This window comes from Ruditapes philippinarum, unplaced genomic scaffold (assembly GCF_026571515.1).
Source record: "Ruditapes philippinarum isolate M1 unplaced genomic scaffold, ASM2657151v2 ctg120_1_1_1_1, whole genome shotgun sequence".
NCBI lineage: Eukaryota > Metazoa > Mollusca > Bivalvia > Venerida > Veneridae > Ruditapes > Ruditapes philippinarum.
In genome coordinates this window covers 280,038-300,776 of record NW_026860913.1, presented here as the reverse complement: position 1 = coordinate 300,776, position 20,739 = coordinate 280,038, and the positions used below count along the sequence as shown (strand labels likewise).

Below are 20,739 nucleotides of genomic sequence, written 5' to 3'. Positions count from 1 at the left end.
TTTTTAATGGCTCAAGCGTTGCATGTTTATCATGGTGGACATATAAACGGCTAAACCATCTTCCTCATCTGTCACTCTTGCACATCTCTACAGAGACATCAAAAGCTTAGATTATTTGCAATTCATTTACAATTATTTTCAGTTTATTTCCTGCAGAATTACATGCTTTGGTGATGAGTCAATCGAGAAAAAGAAGGCAGCAGCATTGCTACTTTTAAGACACCTTAGAAAAAATATGATGAGGCCCACAAGCCCAACTTGGGTGGTATGATAAAGTTTTATCAAATATGATAAACAAGATCAACAAGGAAAGGCAGCCTTCAATGAACGCAACACCCACACGACCCAGCAACAAGAACCAAGTAACACAAAAGGACCCCCCCCCCCCAGAAAAACGGACAGGGCGCAAGGTAAAGCATGGATAGGCTTATCACTTAAATGATACATAAGACGAAATAATGGTAAACGACAAGGAAATCAAAGAAAACAAATAAATGATTGATTTATTAACTAAATAAAACTAGGGGCAAAAGGGAAAATACTTACCGTCGACTAGAAAACAACAAGGGACACCGGCAAAAGTGTCACCAAAACAGTATGAAATAACAAAGACGTGCATCTGAGGAATAAAGAGGAGAGGGGCGCCACCTTGGACTGGTAAGCAGCATAAGTACTACTGGGGAGTTTAAACCGGTTAATGGTGCACCAAACATCACTCTTAGCCCACCATGTTCCTATAAACGAGACGGAGTAAATAAAATGAATCCCCGCCAAGTAAATTTATAACAGTTGTTATGGTTTCAAAAGATAAAATAAGTAAAACACCGAAATGATAATGTAGATACATATAAAGGAATACACATATATATGACCATAACAAAAGTACTCAATATTTTAAAGGAAGACAGAGTAACAAAAAAATCATCTACAAGGGCCGCAGGAGCAAGGTAGAAGACGAACATTAAGGCAATTCAGTCCCAAATGGCATTAAGAACTGTCCATCATAGAGTATCCCACTTTGTCCATCAGATGTAATATAAAGAGGAAAGGATCAACAGTTAAAGTGTTGAACACTAAGCATGCGGTATAGTTGGTCCGTCAGATGTAATCAAAAGAAGAAAGGACCAACTTTTAAAGTGTTGAACACTTAGCATGCGGTATATCTAAATAAGTAGGGTCAAAACCTCTTTTGGTTAAACGTTTCATAATTTTAGTAAAGGCCACAGAAAAATTACAATGACATCTCCATTAAAATCATTTTTTGAATCACTACTGAATTTTAAGATTAAATCAAAGTTACGATTGTAAAATTTTGTAAAATATTTACGTAATTTATAATAGCGGTAGCCCTGTTTGAGTAGCTTGCTAGTAATGAAAATATTTAGCTTGTTAAAATCCTTCACGTTGCTAAAAGCTCTAGCGAATCTAATTTACTGAGATACATATACCCCGTCAGATGTTGCATGCGGTACGTCTCCATCTAAATGTGGATAGTTTACTATACCATAGTCAAAGTCATCACTTTTATCATAGATTTTTGTGTGAATAGAATTGTTTTTGATAGTAATATGAAGAGCCAAAATAAAGTTTAAACTATCTGCAACTAAAATTTGCCACGGTTGGCCGTGGGTTTTTTACCAACTGGAGGTGAAGGTCACTTGACGCCTTCGTAACAGCGTACGTGCATCGTACTCAAAATACGACGTCGTGTACCTATCCTGTGACCTTCGCGTGTCCTGCTGGTAAACTACTTGGTACAAAATTGCATCTTTGAGGTGACTTCGTGTGTGTATCGGATGCGATCGCGTGACCTTCGGTAGGAATCGTGTGTGACTCGGCTGCGATCGCGTGACCTTCTGTAGGAATCGTACTTGTTTCGGCTGTTCAGAGACTACCGACCAATTTCGGGGCTATCTTCGCACGATATTAAACATTTCAAATTCGTATGCCCATCTTGTGTCAATTTCGGGACAGTGTGACGGTTAACTGTAGTTTTGGAGTACTATTCCCTTTCAATATAGTATAGTGTGATACTATAGTTGGTAATTCACTTGTATCTGGATAAACATGTTTTAAATCGAAATATTACGCTATACTACTGAGTAATACGTTATATAACTCGTAATATACAATATGGACAAGACTACATTAATTAGCTCCCTTGCGAAATCTAATATAGTATATATAGTTAGATATCGGTGTTTTTTACGTATGTATAGATAACTTTATTGCAAGTGACACAATAATGTATGTGGAATTCACGCTATCTTTGTCAACATGTTCGTAACTCAATATTAAACTATGTAATACATATATGTTAAACTGATTATGTCAAATCCTATACTGAAGGAAACAAAATAGATTAAACTGTTCGCCTTCAAGAAATTTGCAGACTATCCATTGATTTTGTGACTGTATATATGTATGTATGAATGAATGTATTATGTAATTGACTAATAGATGTACTTTGTATACGTCAAAATAAACTTTCCGTTCTGTTCTTAACACGGAGCCAACAAATGCATCACATAATTGACAAATGGTGCTTGGCTTTAATGACATGCCTTTGTTATTAGCAAGCAGTATGGCCTTTACCAGTCAAGGTTTCCTAGCTAAGGTTTAAATTTCCGGTATTATTAAAAACTGTGCGGAGGTAATTAAAGTAAGAATCAACTTTTATATGCATATTGTTATAAGTTCATTTTTCATCATGCTTTAAAGGCCTGCGTTTTCTAAAAACATCAAATTTACTTTTATCCAGATTTACTTATAATCCCCAGGTACTACAATACGTGTAATAATCGAACCATTTCGCTTTTTTACAAGTTGCATTTTCAAAGCAAGACGTATCATATAAAACACAATGTTTTATGAAGCAATAGTTCTGCAACATCATTTGTAATAGTCGTAAATTGTTCAATATAATTGTTAATTTCAGATCTGTTTCAGCACAGTCAGTTATGCTATTCATTTTCGGTAACATAGTAATATGACTACGTCTAAAATCTTCACGGATGTCACTTTTCCATTCAATAATGATTCGCTCGTATTGACTATCGTTTTCATCGCAAACAAAATAACATGCTAAATTAAAAGTAATGGGTGCGTGGTGCGTGTTCTGACCACTCAATAGAAAAATATTTAATCATGTTTATGTTTTGCTCGTGTAGCAGTAAATAGTAACGTTCGAATCAGTTGTACAAGCATATGTAAAACAACACATAAAGTCTACTGTTAGCAATTCTTAAAGAGGTAGATTTACACACATCTAGTAGCTTAATACCAAAATTATTATGTACATTTCCGGACAGTATTCATTATAATCTATAAAATTCATAATAATCTATAAAATGAACAGGTCTGTCACAAATTATGTAATCTTTCATGTCCCCATTCCCCACCCTAGCATTCCAATCATCTATCAAATATATAATCCCTTCCGTTACATAACATTAGACATTAGACATCGTTTTGTATAAAAATATCAAAAAGATCATCATTTATACAGTTATAAGCCGGTGATTCATCGACCCAGATATAGATTTATTTAGCTATATAGCCATATATATCTGTGTCGAAATGATTTTCAAATACATCCACTGCATTGCTTAATCGTTCGACGATTCTGAATTTTTGTAAAAAGTTATAATTAGCATTTATAACCATTAATTTAAAAGAGTTTTTATTACCACACGAATCAAACAGGAAAACTTTACCATAATTTGAAAGTTTATTGATAAAATCACGTAGATGATATCTTGAACTCACGTAATCGTAAATTCATGAAGTTGAAATAGTAAATTCGTAAAGTAAAAGTCATGAATTCCTCAATTCAGTTTTCTTTTCTTTTTGAAGAGCGAATATACGTCAAAAATTGGCGGAGTTGACTGGATATATGCATCAAGTTGGTACTTAATTAATACGTATACACAATGTCCCTCAATCGAAAACGACGCCGACGTTAATTGAAGTAGATATCTATATAATAATATGCAACTAATATGCACGTTTTCATAAACGAGAACAAACTCAAGACAGAATCAATAAGTTTACACGCCGTCCGTCATATATATAAATAGAACATAAACAAATTCTATAAATATATCAGCGATGAGAAATGAGCATATATACTGTTATACATTCGCATATGTAGCCAGTAAGAAGTTCAGGTAAAGTTCAAACATTGAGAGGATAAAAACAAAATAAAAACGATAAATACACTGAAAATAAAATGGGAAATTCGGTTTTTAAACGTTTATTTGCTGATAAAAATGTGCGGATATTAATAATTGGACACGAATATTCTTATACAGTGTTGCGTAGTTTGAAGCTTGGTAAATTGAGTTTTACTATGGCGGGGGAAGGAATTTTCGCTGAAGTATTACGATATAAAAATGTAGAAATGACAGCTCTAGATTTGGGAGGCCGAATGTCAATACGCCCATTGTTACCACACTACTATGCTACCATACAGGGACTTGTATTCGTTTTGGATTGTTGTAGGTAAATATTTACATTAAAATGTACATAATGGTAAAGGAATTACCTTGGCAAAGGAATTACCTTGGCAATTGTTTTGTTCAGTACTTCGTTAGATTTTGTCAGATATTTAAATCAAAACAATGGTCATTACATATCACCTTTGAATAAGGGCCGATAACCTGGTTATGTATTGCTATGATTTATTTACCCAACATTGAGGATCAAATCCTTGATGTTAATTTCGTAGCTTGCTATTATTCAAAATATTTCGGAATCATTTAAGGTATTTGACAATAGTTTCAATAAAATTGTAATCTACCTGCAGATTAATATGGATAAATATGCTCATATCTTAATCTGAAAGAAAGGAAATAAAATTTTCATGATCTGTAGTGTAAGGATTTAACAATGTTCGAATTTTAACATGTTATCATTTAGGCCAGCCAAGTTCTGCAAATTAAAACGAGTATTGCAATTAATTAATTACAAAACTCGTTGTGCATCCAGTTTTACAATACGATAATCAAATTATAGCTTGTATGTTTAGATTTTACTTTAGGTATTATTATGTTGTTGTCTATAACATATGATTATGAATGGTAGCATGTAGTGTTTAATTTCGCATTCGGAAAACTGATTTGATTTAACAAAAAATTATATCCATTCTCATAAACAATTCTATCATTTTGCAAAATTTAATTATGATAGAATGGTTGCATGCAATAGGCTTACCTGCACATTTTCGTAGCCAACAGCAATTCCAGTTTTGCTTAAATTGTTCCTGTAAATATTTTTGTAATACATGTATACTTCCTGTGTGTTTGATTTCGTAACTAACAAATTGTTTCGTTAAAAGCTGTTGACAGTTTTATTGCAAAATATCGTTGACATAATATAATTCTGGTGATATTTTGTCACAACTTATTTTTTAATAAAAAAAGTTTAAGCAATAAAATATCCAAATAACAGCTTTTATATTTACTTGAGACACTATTCGTTTTTACATGTTTTACATAAAGATTGATAAGAAGTATACTGTGTCTATTATTTTGTTGATACTTGTAAGGGCCTTTTTGTAAATTTTCTGTTTATAGATATAGTGAATACTAAAAACGTTAGCATTAGAAGTGTTGTTAAACGTTTCAAAAATTCTCAGGAAGTGTAATCTTACTTGTTTCAGTTACAGAGTGGATGACACTATAAACGAATATTGCGAGAAGATACAGGAAGATGTTCTACCAAATGATGTACCGGTTCTTATTCTAGCCAATAATCACGACGACTCGCGCGCAACTTCACTAGATAATATCCGGGAACAATTTGGGAAAGAAAAATGCTTCATTGATAGACACTGGAAGGTCCATGGTGTCAATTTTTCTGATAAAGAAGACAACGGATTGTTTGAAGCGTTTGATTGGCTCTCGGATCAGATGATAACCAATGAAAAACAAAAGATGGCTTTGGATATATTTGTTGGGGCAAATAACAACGGAACGACTGACACATCTGACCAACAGCTCGGCAATAAAGAAAATAAGGGTTTTCTTTCAAAATTCGCTGAATCACTTAAAAAAACTCTTGTTTGTCGGCCAGTTATTCGACAGTAACGAGGGTAATTCTATTATAATGGGACTGGTATGAAATAGAACAAACCATGTATATTAATCTATTAATAGAAATAGATGTATAATAGAAACAAAAGATTCCATTTAGGCGGAATAACTAGAACATTGTTGACTGGACTTTATATAAAGGACATTCAGATATAGTGTAAAAATCAAATTGCAAGTTATAAATAGTGAATGTCTTTCACATGTCAGTAATAACTTGCAAAATAGATAGCAAATTCGGGAAAATATAGTCTATCGCGCATCTAATTATATAATATAACTAAAATTTGATTTTATGCGTCGAACCTTTGGTCCACTGCATGCCTTATTAATTTCTTATTCATACATTCATATGTTCATGAACCTCAGCAAATGTTCTGATTATTCAACAAAACTAAAAAAATAAGTTGAAATTGTAGTTGAGAATTTCAAAGATAACGTAATTGTGTTCATTTTTTAAAAAGGTTGGTATATTATTTAAAGCTATGATGGAGCATAATTTAATTAGTTTTCAAATACTTAGCATGAGTATAATATCACACTATTGTTTAACATTGTATTTGTATATCTCAATTTTTGTAATATTTATGACGTGTATAATAAAAAAATTACTATAATTGTTATATTCTTATGAGGACATAAAATAAAACACAAATTCGTTAAACGACGATATTAAACTGTTGTGAGATATTCCAGCTATGTGAGGTATTCGGACTCTCAATCTTGCAAATATACATATAGATATAGACTAATGAAGCCCTAGAGGTATTAATCAAGAGTTTGAACACGTAAGTATTACATACGAGGGATGTTCGAAATGTATTGTTTATTTGTATCTAGAGATTTCAAATTATAAGTTAGCTCAAAAGTGTTCATTTGTGTCCACTTCTTGAAGGCGTCAAGGTACGCTGACTCGGGCACAGTAATAAGGTACTGATGAATGGCAGATCCAAGTGCCTGTCGGGACTTCCGCCAAGCAAGGAGGATTTCAATTTCGGAAACAAAAAGAAATCACACTGAACTCGTAAATTGCGCGTACGCTTATTGTATATAATTTTGTTTAAAAACATTTTTTGACGAAACGAAAGCAGTTGCTCCTTCGCCTCTCCTTTTGAGCTGCTTAAATCCTTTTTTTTATTAGCATCTACGTATTATATAAACATGCCATATTGGATATTGCCAAAATAATCAAAACAAAATAATTATTTTTATTGGTTATATATTTGTTAACCAGCATGTAATGCATTGATCGAGAAAATGGATATGTTGGATATTGACTATTTTTTCACATAATTATATACACTATGACCAGTCAATGACACTTGTAGTTTCGTAAGCGTATTGAGGCAAAATACTTAATAACATGACGTTGCTTGTTTTCATTGTGATATAACCATAACATTCCATAGCGGTGGTTTGAGTATTTATTATATGCTTTTCGGTGGTTTATAGAAATATATCAGTGAAATATAAAACTTATATATTCACTGTTTGAAACAGTGAAAGTACCACTTTTATAATTTCTCTGTTTTGATTAAATTTTAAGCCCCTTTTCATTGCTTTCCTTTCCTCTGCTCTGGCAAATACAGAAATTTTAGTTCCTAGCGAAAGTGAAGGTAACAAGTACTGGTAACAGCGTGCCCAGGAACGATGCGGTGGCTAAAATGTTTTTTTGTAAGTTCGATGTGGCTTACTTCCGTGATCCGGAGTGAAAACTTCCAATACCACCACCACCATCGTAGATCATTAAAGGATAGTTCTTGCCATTATGAAATAAAATGTTTAGAATAGATAATAATTGAAAAACATTAAACAGCAAACTGTCTATGACAACTACAAAAAATGGCTTGCCCAAGATTCGAACTTTCAACTGCGTGATTGCTTTTCCGTCGTACTCACCATTATGACATCATGCAGTATTTGTTGATTAATGAACGATATATACTATCATTAAAATCATAAGCCTAAATCGTAATAAATTACGGTAACTAACAAGAATGTCTGAGTCAGTATTCAAAGCACAGAAGGCGCTGAATTTGTATGGGTCTCAGAATGTCAGAAAGTTGAAGGTTGTGAGATTATAAACCAATTTGTTTTTGTATAGTGCCACCAATGCTTTCCAGCGTTTAAATTGTAGTAAATTGGCTATAAGACTAATTGCAACACTGTTATTCAATTCAATGTTTATTTGACTTAAACAATTTGAAAAAAAGAGCTGCCTCAACTGGGATTTGAACTCCAGACCTTTCGCTTCCTAAGCGAGCGCGCAAACCCCTCGGCCACGGTGAAGTTATATGTAAACAGTCTGAAGAAAACCATCTTATTCTAAATTAGGGATGTAACCCTTGATATTTCGATAACACCGATGTAAATAACCATTGAGCTTACCATAAGCATGTATATATATAAAGAATAAATAATTATTAGAAATCTTCGACCATTCGGGAACTATTTTGCTTGAAAATTAATGCGCCTGTTATTTGACCATCTTTACGCAGTGATCCCCCCTGAATTTTTGTGGCGTAAGTGTACATATAAAAGGAAGTAACCGCTTCAAAAAAGCGGACTACTTCAATCGGAATACCTCGGGCGACTTCGAGAATTCGTACTTGACGGAGATTGCCGAGTTGTTACGATTGGGACTACTTTCGGCATTTGCAATTAACAGCATCAGGGTCTGAAATTTCGCTACCATTATTTGTTTGGTCTGACGACCCAAACAAATTAAAAATTGAAAATATGTGTGACAATTATAATCAATTTAAGAAATCGAGACTGCGCTAAAAGTGTGGCGACTATATAAAGCCACGATTGAAGTCAGCCACGATTTACGTCGGCGAATCAATTTCTAATGTCCAACCTTTAAATTAATTGGTAATCTTCCGGGCTAACGGACTCAACTACTTATACGAATATTGTATTGCAAATTGAATCAGTTGACAGACATTATTGAATTTTGGTGCATTAAATAGTTCTGTTGTCCCGTTATTATTCAACACATTAGTTAAGCCAAAATGACCTGTGAGAATTTTAAAACCCAACCTATTTCCTAAAGGGTCCGTCACACCATGACGTTCTGGTCAACGCTCTCTGAACGTTTCAATCGTTCAATTTTTGAACATTCTTGAATAAAGTTGACACATCTAGCGTGTGATTAACGTGCACCTAACGCATAACTAGCTGCGTCTTACGCACGAGAAGCGTGAAACAGCGACGAAGAAAGAAACGTCTGAAACCCATAAGCGTGTGCTAACGTTCCACTGGCGCGGGACGAATTATTTGTCAACACCTGACGAGCGTTGTGAGCGTGTGACTAACGCGTGAATAACGACACAATAGCGTCTTGATAGCGTGTTGATTTTTACGGCTAAACAGGTACAGAACGCTGGAAATTTCATCGTGAATTCAGTTGTTCTTGTGTGTTTGAATAGTCAGCATCATGACAACAAGAAAAAAATATTGGGGTGAGGGCTTCTACTAGCTACATTTTGTATTTCCAAATCCTTTACGTCTTTATATTTATGATTTAGTCCAACACTGTCGTCTTTGTCGGGGTCTTCTTCTCTGTAGATGAATGTCGGGGTCTTCTCTGCGGGTGATTTCCCTCGATATATTCAGCTATGTTTAAGTTCAGTACATCTACTTGAAGCTTGGCTATAGCAAACATATATAGCCTACTTAATTTTTCAGGATCTTCCATAGTAGGTATTCTCTACGATAGCCAAAAATCAAATGAACCTTGCTTTTTACATATGCATAGTCGTTCGTGAAACGGTCGGATGACGCACAAATGACGCTCAATGGACGCAAAAAGGACTTTCCTTTACATTAAGTCACACGTTTTGTGACCGTTCAGCGGTCGTTGACAGGTCGTCTGAGAGTCGCTAGTGAGTCGTTCACTGCAAAGCAAACGATGAGCAACAACCAAATAGCGATTGAGTAACGGCTGACTACCGATACACGAACGTGTGCAACGCTCAATGAAAGTTAGTAAAACGATCCATGAACGTTCTTAAACGTTCTTCAGCGTTTGAAATTTAAACGTTGAAGAACGCTGGACTGAGTGAGATCTTTTGTGCATGTTCAAAACTTTTGTTCCGGACCAGCGTGTTTCGCCGATTCCCGGCGGTTACAGAGGTTCACTGGCGTTCAAAAAACGTTCTTCTGGCGCTATCCTAGCAACCATGGGCGACTTACAACGTTTCCCAAAACGCAATAGAACGCTGACCAGAACGTCATTGTGTGACGGCCCCATTACATACATGTACATATGCTTGTATGCAAATAGATTGACTAATGCAAAAATTGTCCCTAAATTCTTTTAGTATTATCGCACTTGATGTACAGTCACTTTATGCTTCAAAAGTTCAAACGTGCATTATTTTGTGTCGTGGTTGGTGCGGGGTCTTCCTAAACCCGTCTTTAATGAAATGTCGTATCTTTCCGCCGGACAGTAAAATATGTAGTATATTAAATAAATAGTATAATATATATAGTAAGCTATATACATCTGCTGCAAAAAGTATTGTTTGATTTAAAAAAAAAAACACAATAATTATTAAATGCTTGTATGAAACAAATATGGTAGAAGGTTGTCTTAAAAGTGAATGGCACATGCATGAATAAAAAGTCGGACGAGTCTAGATATATGAGCAGTCGGGCAAGTCTTTGAGCAGTTGGAGCAGTCTACATATCTGAGCAGTTGGACCAGTCAACATATCTGAGCAGTTGGACCAGTCTACATATCTGAGAAGTGGAACCAGACTACATATCTGAGAAGTTGGACCAGTCTACATATCTGAGAAGTTGGACAAGTCCATATTTATGAGCAGTTGGACCAGTCCACATATCTGAGAAGTAGGGACCAGTCTACATATCTGAGAAGTGGGACCAGTCTACATATCTAAGCAGTTGGGCCAGTCTACATATCTGAGTAGTTGGATCAGTCTACATATCTGAGTTATTGCACCAGTCTACATATCTGAGTAGTTGGACCAGACTACCTATCTGAGCAGTTGGACCGATCTACATATCTGAGCAGTCAGACCAGTCTACATATCTGAGCAGTCGGATCAGTCTACATATCTGAGCAGTCAAACCGGTCTACATGTCTGAGCAGTCGGACCAGTCCCCAGCCAACATCCTATATCGGCCCGACATCAAACCGACATGGTTTTCTATGACGGCCCGATGTCGGCTTTAACCTCGGCTGCAAATAGGAATGATGTTGGTCCGACATCGGCAGCACAATATCGGGCCGATATCTTAACGATATAGGCCCGATATTTCTTGCCGACATCGGGCCTACATCAAAACAATAGCGGTGCGATGCCAGCCAACAGTAGATATATCGACCAGGTATAATTCTTATGCTAGCATGTTGATGACATCTAGCAACAAGCGTTTGGCATCTCCTGCAAGCACACAAAATAAAAGATAATTATTTTATATATTATAAGATAATAAAGGCGAATATTTAACTTTAATCACTACAATGATAATTCATGTCGCGAAATCATGTGTCAAATATTTTCAACATAATTTTACATTTAAAAAAGAGACAAACAGATAAATTGTATTTTTCCAATAATTTTAAGTGTAAAAATCAAATTATTAACAGCGTTTACACATTTGTTGAATCATCATTACATTAAAAAAAAAAACATGCTTTTCATCACCTTCCATTGTTAGCTTTTCTTTTGGCGCTTAATCTGTTAATTGTAGGACTGCAGTGAATATTTGCAAGCTTTTCATTTAAAATATAATAAACGAGTGATTTTTATATAGTCAAAACATAAATATTGAATTTAATTACAAACCACATATCATTTCCAAACTCAACTATGATTATTTAAGAAATTAATATCAAAATGTACAATTATTTTCTGCATGATAATCAATTTAACAGAAAACGCAATATCGTACCGACGTCAATCCGATATACAAAATAGTTGCATTGATAGGTCATGTAGGCCCGACGCAGACCCGATGTATCTTTTTTGATGTAACACGAAATGTGGTTAGTGTGGTTCTAGTAATTGAAATCATACACAGGACAATTTATTCACATTATTAAGTAAACAATGCCATTGCATTTAGAATTTTTCATAATACTCAATATGTCGGTACTGCAGCGGCCCGACGTCGGCTAATAGTCGGCATATTTTGCCGACATACCGACATTAATCCTATATCGGCCCGATATGGTCATGCTGGCTGGGTCTAGATATCTGAGCAGTTAGACCAGACTACATATCTGAGTAATGGGACCAGTCTACATATCTGAGCAGTCAGCCAGTCTACAGATCTGAGCAGTTGGACCAGTCTACATATCTGAATAGTTGAACCAGTCTACATATTTGTGTAGTGGGACCGGTCGACATATCAGCGCAGTCGGACCAGTCTACAAATCTGAGTAGCTGGACAAGTCTACATATCTGAGCAGTTGGACCAGACTACATATCTGAGCAGTTAGACCGGTCTACATATCTGTGCAGTCGGACCAGTCTACATATCAGAGCAGTTGGGCCGGTCTATATATCTGTACAGTCGGACCAGTCTACATAGCTGAGTAGTTGGACCGGTCTACATATCTGTTAGGCCGGACCAGTCTACATATCTGAGCAGTTAGACCGGTATACATATCTGTGCAGTCGGACCAGTCTACATATCTGAGTAGTTGGACCAGTCTTTATATCTGAGCAGTCGGTATAGTCTACATATCTGAACAGTTGGACCGGTCTCCATTTCTGAGTAGCGGGACCAGTCTATATATATCTGAGCAGTTGGACGAGTGTACATATCTGAGAAGTCGGACGAGTGTGCATATCTGAACAGTCGGACCAGTCTGCATATCTGAGCAATTTTACCTGTACCTGTCTACATATCTTAGCAGGCGGCCCCTCTGGGTGGGGATTGGTATAATATTTAAATTTAATGCTTCTGAAGATATGTGCAAACAATGAAGGAGAAATACCGTAATGACTTTGAAAAACAATAATAAAAAATGATAAAGCTAACCATATACATGTATTTATTTTTTATGTTTAAAAGAAAAAACCATCATCTGACCCGGCATAAAAAAGAAGAAGTTAAATCCGATAAAGGGGAATTACTCTAAAAGAAGCCAAGGTTGGCTGTTCTTTTACAGAGCACTTCATACTTATGTGCTCTGTCAGTGTATTAAGATTAAAGAAAATCTCTCAAATACTTTTGGAATTATGCTACGCAAAAATATGTGCATGCACATCTGATACATGTGATAGCGGGGGATTATTCCAAAACTCTTCAAAGCAAAAATATTGTACCTCCTCCTTATGTGTTCTATTAGTGTATGAAATTTGAAGAAAATCGCTGAGTAATTTTATGCTCCAGACAAAATAGGGACGGACGCGCGGATGCACGAAAGAATATCATAAAAACTTTAAACGTTTTTCCACGTTCTTAAAGTCCTGATCGTTTCTAATATATTTTATACAATTTCGCTCGATTAGTTTACCGTAAGTTCTATATAAAGCAACATAATCTTTAGGCATTTAACATTTATAATCTAGATAAGCTATAAACTGAAATTACAACATAAAAACAGTAATTCCCTGAAGCACAATGATATTAATGACGCTGTACTTGAGACTACGGTGTATTTTGATAAATCCGCAACTTTTCTGAGTAGACATCCGAACTGGTTAATTTTAAATACCGCAAGAGACGAGACATGTAGGCGGACTAATGAACGTACTGTCATTTTAGGAGATAATTTTCCTTCTTATAAAAGGACTAATTATTGAATTATTTAGTGGTCTAAACTAAGATTTATAACAATAATTAGATAACATCGCATTACGTCTTCCTGCTGTCCGGTGACATTTTGCTGAATTTGACTGTTAATTATCCCTAAGGAGGTGGTACACGGAGTCTATTGTAGTGGTTTGTATACAATATACGAGGACAGCTTGTGATTTAGGTAAAACATTTTTAAAGCTCTCAGTATGATTTTCTTTTGAATTAATATTACAACCAGTGCGGCATCGGTAATTTCGATTTATTATCAAACATATTAATGCACATAGTTGCTTTGCTTATAAACAAATCGACGTGACAGTGTCGGTCTATTCTGACATCGGCTATTATATTTAATTTTCTTTAGTAAATCACTCACATCTGAGGCAGCATATGTGGGGAAGATAACGTTACACGTCAATACTTTCCTAGTGCTCCTTATGTTTTTTTCCTTACTTTTTTGTGTAATCAATATAAAGGTACTATAAGTAACAAAGTCATGTCTTTCAACACATAAAGCTTCTTGAAACATATTCTCTTGACATCCTGCAGCATACACATAAAACAACTTTTATTGTTATCAGAAATGAATGACATTTACATGTACACACTTTCAACCAGACACACGGTGGATGACTTCAAACAAGGCACTTTTAAATTCTTAAGTAATTTTTCACAAAGGACCGGCGCTTGAACATGAAATTTAGTTCTGCAACATTTTTATCATCTGTTTTTTGATAAAATTTGTATTAATATAATCATCTATTTCATGTAAGATGTAATGTGTACATTCACTAGGGGAATGGATGGGGGGTTTTATCTGGTCTCTACTATTATATGATATATAAAAGAGTTATTGCATGGCTATTCACTATTAAAGAATACTTTACTCAAAGACGCAAATTTGTCGTATGTTTAAGACATTTTAAAATTCAGTCTGACTCATTATCATGCATAATTGATATTAATAATACTGTCTATATGTTTGAATGAATATTATGTTGCATGCATTTAAATAGATACAAGAAAAGCATTGATGCAAAGCATCAAAGGGCGTCCAAGCAAGAAATGCAGCAAGTGCAGATGAACTAGTAGATATATGATGACAAAATATTCTTAGAAACTTTTCAATGGTTCATTGGTTTTTACCAGAATTGTATATCACTTATGAATGAACGGACGAAAGACATTGTTCATTATTTATAACTTTGATTGGCATGCTAGAAATTATAGAATATTACTTGTTATTTCTTTATGATCGTGGTTATTAATAGCAACGTATATACATGTATACAATCATTTATAATCCATATGTGTAACGCATGATCAACACCACACTTCACTTGTGTAATTGTCCCTTATTATGCGAAGACCCCCTCTTAAGGTATCTGTTCACACTTAGTAACAAAATGACACTTGTTATATTACCATGTTGATCCTGTTGAGCATAATTGTTTATTATACAATAATTGTAATATCTATTTTAATAAAAAAATTACAAATTTTATTAATCTTGTTTTATTTTCTTTTTTGTGTTTTATGCGCTATTTTAATACTGAGTTTTTACGTTTACTACTATTTTAAGAATTCAATTGTCATATTGACCGACGATTATAAGTCAAAACTTAACTGGAAAAAAGTAAATTATGGTTAATCTTTCAATATATAATAGTGTTTATTCTTAAACCATATACATGTACATTTGTATTTTTCTTTATCATTTTTTTTAAATTATCAATCAGTTGAATAATTCATAAAATCTGATATGTAACTTTGAATAATTCCTCGGCATCTTTACTAAACACGAATAACAAATTAAATGAAATGTTTCAAAGTTGATAGTGTCATATTAATGCCATAAAAATGTACATTTTTTTCTCAATTATTGTACATATTTATTGTTTTTATCTCATATAGATAAAATAAAACATGCGATTTGTGTTGTTGGGTTTTTTTTTTCGAATTGTATGTTTATGTATAATAATAATCAATAAATTTGAGAGTTGATCATCATCTGTGTTTCCTAATTATTGTAACCAAACTAAGTGACAAACATTCATTTTGAAAAAAAGCTTATTTATCTGTAAAATATTTGTTCTGTTCTGTAACGATATCAAACATCTACTCCAAAACCGGGAGAGACCGGACAATAAACGTGTGGTACTATTCGCCGGTCACTAGTAAATCCCGGTCAAAATAGACGAGGAGAGACCGGGAATTACCGATATGAGTACATCCCTCTATAAATAGATTTTCGGAATATTTAGGTCATCAACTCATCATTCTATTTACAGCTTTCGGAATAACATACCATACTGTGTACTACAAAATGATAAATAAAACTACCCGAAGAGCGCGATTTATTGACGGAAAAGGTTATTTCATTTGAAAATATTTGCATTGCGAAATTCTCCAGTTCGCTATTCATTGTACATATCGCGACTAATTAATAATCAAGCACCCTCATACCGATCGGAATGATCGGCTTTTATTATGAACAACTATAAAAGGCTCGAGAAGTTGCTGTCGCCCTTTCACAAAATCTGATTTCATTCCATAAAAGGCGCCGCGCTTCGGCGCGGACGCCAATAATGTTTATGTACTGAAAATATTTTGTGAAGTTTACAAACTATATTCATTTAAACATAATGCAGTTTTATAATCAATTTGCCTAAAACGCTGTCGTTTAGTAAACATATTTCATTGAGTTTTTAGTATCATAAAGTTAAATTTGTGGACATATACGTAAACAAACCTTAAAGTGGTATAACTTGAAATCTTAGTGTTTCAAAGTTATTGTTTAGGTAAAGTGCAGTCACTCATAATCTGGTTGTTTGGATATGCTAGTTATAGTATTTCTATAAACCATCAACACATTAAAGATGGAGACAATACTTGTATAAACATAATTTATATAAAAACCAAATAAAAACAAACAACAAACGAACAACAAATGAAACAATACAAGTTACTTCTTTCATATACTCTATTGTAGTGTTAATTTTTCAACCAATGACAAAAAAGCGATTTTTTCAAGATATACTAGTAAGTGTTGGTACATGGTGTGAAAGCAGGACATCACTACTGTCACTGTTCAAGTTCATTTGTATAATATGTAGTAATGTTTAAGTGGGAATTGCACGAAATTTTCGAGTGTTAGAATTATACAAACATCGCCACCTGAATGTGTGTTGATAGCGTTGAAGTGATCGTATCCAGAATAGAATTGTTCTTGTGGCTTATCCATTGGTCGCACACATTTTTGTGATGTTCCATCTTTTGCACCAACTGCAGGATACAGTTTTTCCCAGCCGCCACGTTTACTAAGCCACTGATCTATGGTTGGTCAAGTGATGTAATTCGCAAATGTGGTGTAAAATGTACGAATTTCAATATGTACATACGCGGTGCACATATTGAACATGGTGGAAAGTGTTACAATTCTGGGATGGGTAACATCGTATCCATATAACAAACAATAAAATTATATTTACTGACCACTGTAATTCTAAGTTCATGTAATGTTGATATTAATGTTTCTGATGTTTTACCAGTTATTTTATAGAAATTGTACACATTTTCTGAGAAATTTGAAAAAAAAGTTTCCTTTGGAATATATATTCGAACCATTTGAAAATAAACGGTTGCGAATATCTAGTACATCATTACGGTAACTAAACATAACCGTGTACGGCTGATATATTCTGAAGCATCTGGGGATTGAAAAAAAATCAGGAAGTGATGCTTAAAGTTAGCCTTCGCCTGCCAGCGTTCATGTATAATTCTAACGCTCGATAATTTCGTTCAATTTCATACTGAAGCGATACTACATTTTATACATACTTTAGTCATAGTGATATTTATACAAATATAAATAGGACGAGTGCCGGGTGTTTCAAATGTTGCAGCAGGTCAACGTAATCGACCGGCTCATCGCAGGAGGAATAAGCACCCCTTTGTAAAACAAATAAAAGAAAATCGGGCTCTCTACAGGAGATCACCCCCTCTCCAAAAAAGCAGTAATGACATTTACCTTTAGTCTTGCTTTCACAACACTCAAAACGTAATGGCATGTTTGTCATTGGTTGAAAAATTAGCACTACAACAAAGAATACATGAATTAGGAAACTTGTTTTTTTTGTCTTTCTATAAATTATGGTTATATTCTCTTCTTCTTTAATATGTTGATAGAAATATTATAAAAAAATATACATGAATAATAACCGCTATAATACTGTTTTAGCATACTGATTATTTTATTTTCAGCGCATATACATTTTGAGAAAATCCCCCAAATTATTCCGTATTACGAAATCCGTTTACGAAGTCCGTTTCAGATAGAAAGGTCTATTTATCAATAACCACACTTCTTATACAATATTTAATAATTATATGACCTCTCCAATAGTTTCTTGTAGTAAGTTACTATATCTGATCGCACAGCAGAAGACAAAATTTAAACAAAATAAAAGTAATAAAACAATAACGTATCAAGTGTTATGTTTGGTTCGTTTATCTCCGTTATTATTATTGCAGTCTCTATTATCTTCATGTAGCATTATGGATGCCGCGGAACGTCTCTCATTGACAGTTATTTCATTTGTTAACCAATCAAAATAGTCTGTGCTCAGTTTGGTCAGTTTGGTCGACAGCACTTACACCGAACACCATCCATCTTGTATCACGCATGCTTTACTGATTCTGAATTTCACGCACTACTGATTCAGGTTTCATAGCACCGGAAATATCCTGTTTATTGGCAAGAACAAGAACTGGAATGTTTTTGAGTTCTTCTTCTTTAACAACAACAAATAATTCTTTCAAAGTTTGGTCAAACCTGAAATACGAAAGCAACTTTGACAAAAAGTAAATTATCAAACCATACAGTACCGGTATGAATGTACGTATGTTCATATGTCCAGATTAAAAACTGAAAAACAAAATTCTTGACATGATATGAATTACATAATGGCAATGAACGCAACAAAATATTTACATTAGAATTACAAACGAAAAATGCTTATGATTTAAACTTTAAACTATAACAAATGAACATTTTTTCTGTGGTACAAATTACATGTGTGTAATTATTTCCTTATATTTTTCAATTATTCATAGAATTTCAAGCTCCTGTGCACAAATTTAAGTTAACCCTATGACTTTCAAATATGGTATTTAAGTTTAATTTAAAACCACACACGATCAAATGTGAACAGAACAGAACAACACTTTATTAAGTCTAGTTACATATAGCAACACAAGAGTGTACAATACATGGTACACCAATATATAATATAATAAGTGACATGGCAACTGAGCATCTGAAAAAAGGTACCATCGATATTTTTATTTTTTTGAACATCTTATTAATAAAGAAGAAGTTGGATTCGGGGGTAGATGTCCATACATGTTGGAGTATGTTTAACATTATTGGTCAATTTTGAAACAGATTATAGGTATAGAGGCGTGGGCGGATCGATGATGTTTGTAAATAAACTCCGGTATCTTCACGCTATGTTGGTCACATGACCAACTGTGTAAACTTACACGTGTTTTGCCAATGCGGTAAAAAAAGAAAGAAAAAAAAAACATTTGTAAATAAAATAGTAAGGTAATAGCTGATAAAAAGAGGAAATTACTGAAAAGAAATGGACGGAATGTGAATATATTGATTAATTCAGGTATCATCAGTATTTCAATACCAATATATTCATTATAACAATATTGATAGTACCTTGCACAAATAATTAATTACACATGTACAACTGTTTGACAAAATAAAACCATTTTCACTGTATAGAATTTAACAATGTAGTTATAAATTTACATGTTTTCTTAAGTTGTTGTATGACTGAATTACTTGTAAGTAGCTGCCTGAATTTTAATATATTAGGTCTATTATAATAATACCTATTAATATATTTTTACGTTCATCATAAAAAAACAGCATTGTAACAGATATTGAAATTCGTCTGCTACGTCATTAGAATCACAAACTAAATATTTAACAATGTGTTAAGCATGTCTTTAAACTATACAATAGCGTAAATCAATAAGAACCAATACATGTGAAACTTTATTGAGAAGACATAAATCTACTATAGTAATACCCCTCTCTGTCACTACTGTCTAACACAAACACAATTCCATGTGTACTCGCGTAGTAATGCCTTAATAAAGGCCGTATTTTCTCTCTGTCGCCGATATCCCACGTTGATATTTCTAGATGTTTAAAGTTTAAAGTCTCCGACATATATCCAACTGTAGGTATGGTTGTTCGAACATGCATGGAGAGTTGTTGTTTTACCCGCGTCATATCGACCTAGAACTAAAATCCGTATTGTTTTCTTAACAAACAAACGTTTAAATAAAGCGTTCCCCATTTTACTGAAGCGGAATATAACATTTTAATTTAGCTATAAAATACCACGGAACAATTGATCTGTTATGAATGTTTACTTTTTCTTCTTTATATATAGATGTGTATCATGTGCTATTTATAGCTCGAGTAATTTTCATTACAGACACTGACAATTTTTCTGCGGCACAATTCAGGTAATATCTGGAAAGTTTTGTTAGTTATACCAGCTTCATGACCTACCTTTGTCACAAATTGACACGTCTCTTTGTAATACTTAATACTAGATAACATTTACAAACAATTTTTCTCTGAAGAAATGATTAAACATATTAACAGTTGTTATACGTCATTTTTCTAAAATATAATTCAATTAATTCAATTTTAAATGATAATTTTTGAATATTTGACTGAATACCCTGCAAACTTATATAAACTACATATAAACTTATACAAGTGATAATTGTAAATGATGCAATATTATATATGTGAAAAAGTACATTACTGTGA

General features: G+C 33.8%; 2 protein-coding genes across 2 annotated transcripts in view; one reads left to right on the top strand and one right to left on the bottom strand.

Moving 5' to 3' along the window:
• The window catches only part of LOC132713900 (ADP-ribosylation factor 1-like), a 28,137-nt gene extending 7,624 nt beyond the window's left edge, over positions 1 to 20,513 (bottom strand). Inside the window, exon 1 of the mRNA XM_060696606.1 lies at positions 19,982 to 20,513. Within this exon, the coding sequence (XP_060552589.1) occupies positions 19,982 to 20,187 (206 nt within the window). The 5' untranslated portion in view covers positions 20,188 to 20,513. The remainder of the gene's footprint in view (positions 1 to 19,981) is intronic.
• LOC132713912 (ADP-ribosylation factor 4-like) lies at positions 4,124 to 6,983 on the top strand. Its single transcript, XM_060696619.1, has 2 exons — positions 4,124 to 4,503; positions 5,663 to 6,983. Exons 1-2 carry the CDS (start codon positions 4,232 to 4,234, stop codon positions 6,087 to 6,089), a joined length of 699 nt encoding a protein of 232 aa, XP_060552602.1. The 5' UTR covers positions 4,124 to 4,231; the 3' UTR covers positions 6,090 to 6,983.
• Positions 20,514 to 20,739: the final 226 nt, after the last annotated feature.

Excerpts from the sequence above, each read along its gene's own strand:
- LOC132713912 (XM_060696619.1), top strand. The coding sequence starts at position 4,232 with ATGGGAAATTCGGTTTTTAAACGTTTATTTGCTGATAAAAATGTGCGG. Across the intron at positions 4,504-5,662 it reads TTCGTTTTGGATTGTTGTAG|TTACAGAGTGGATGACACTA; the intron begins GTAAATATTTAC and ends TACTTGTTTCAG.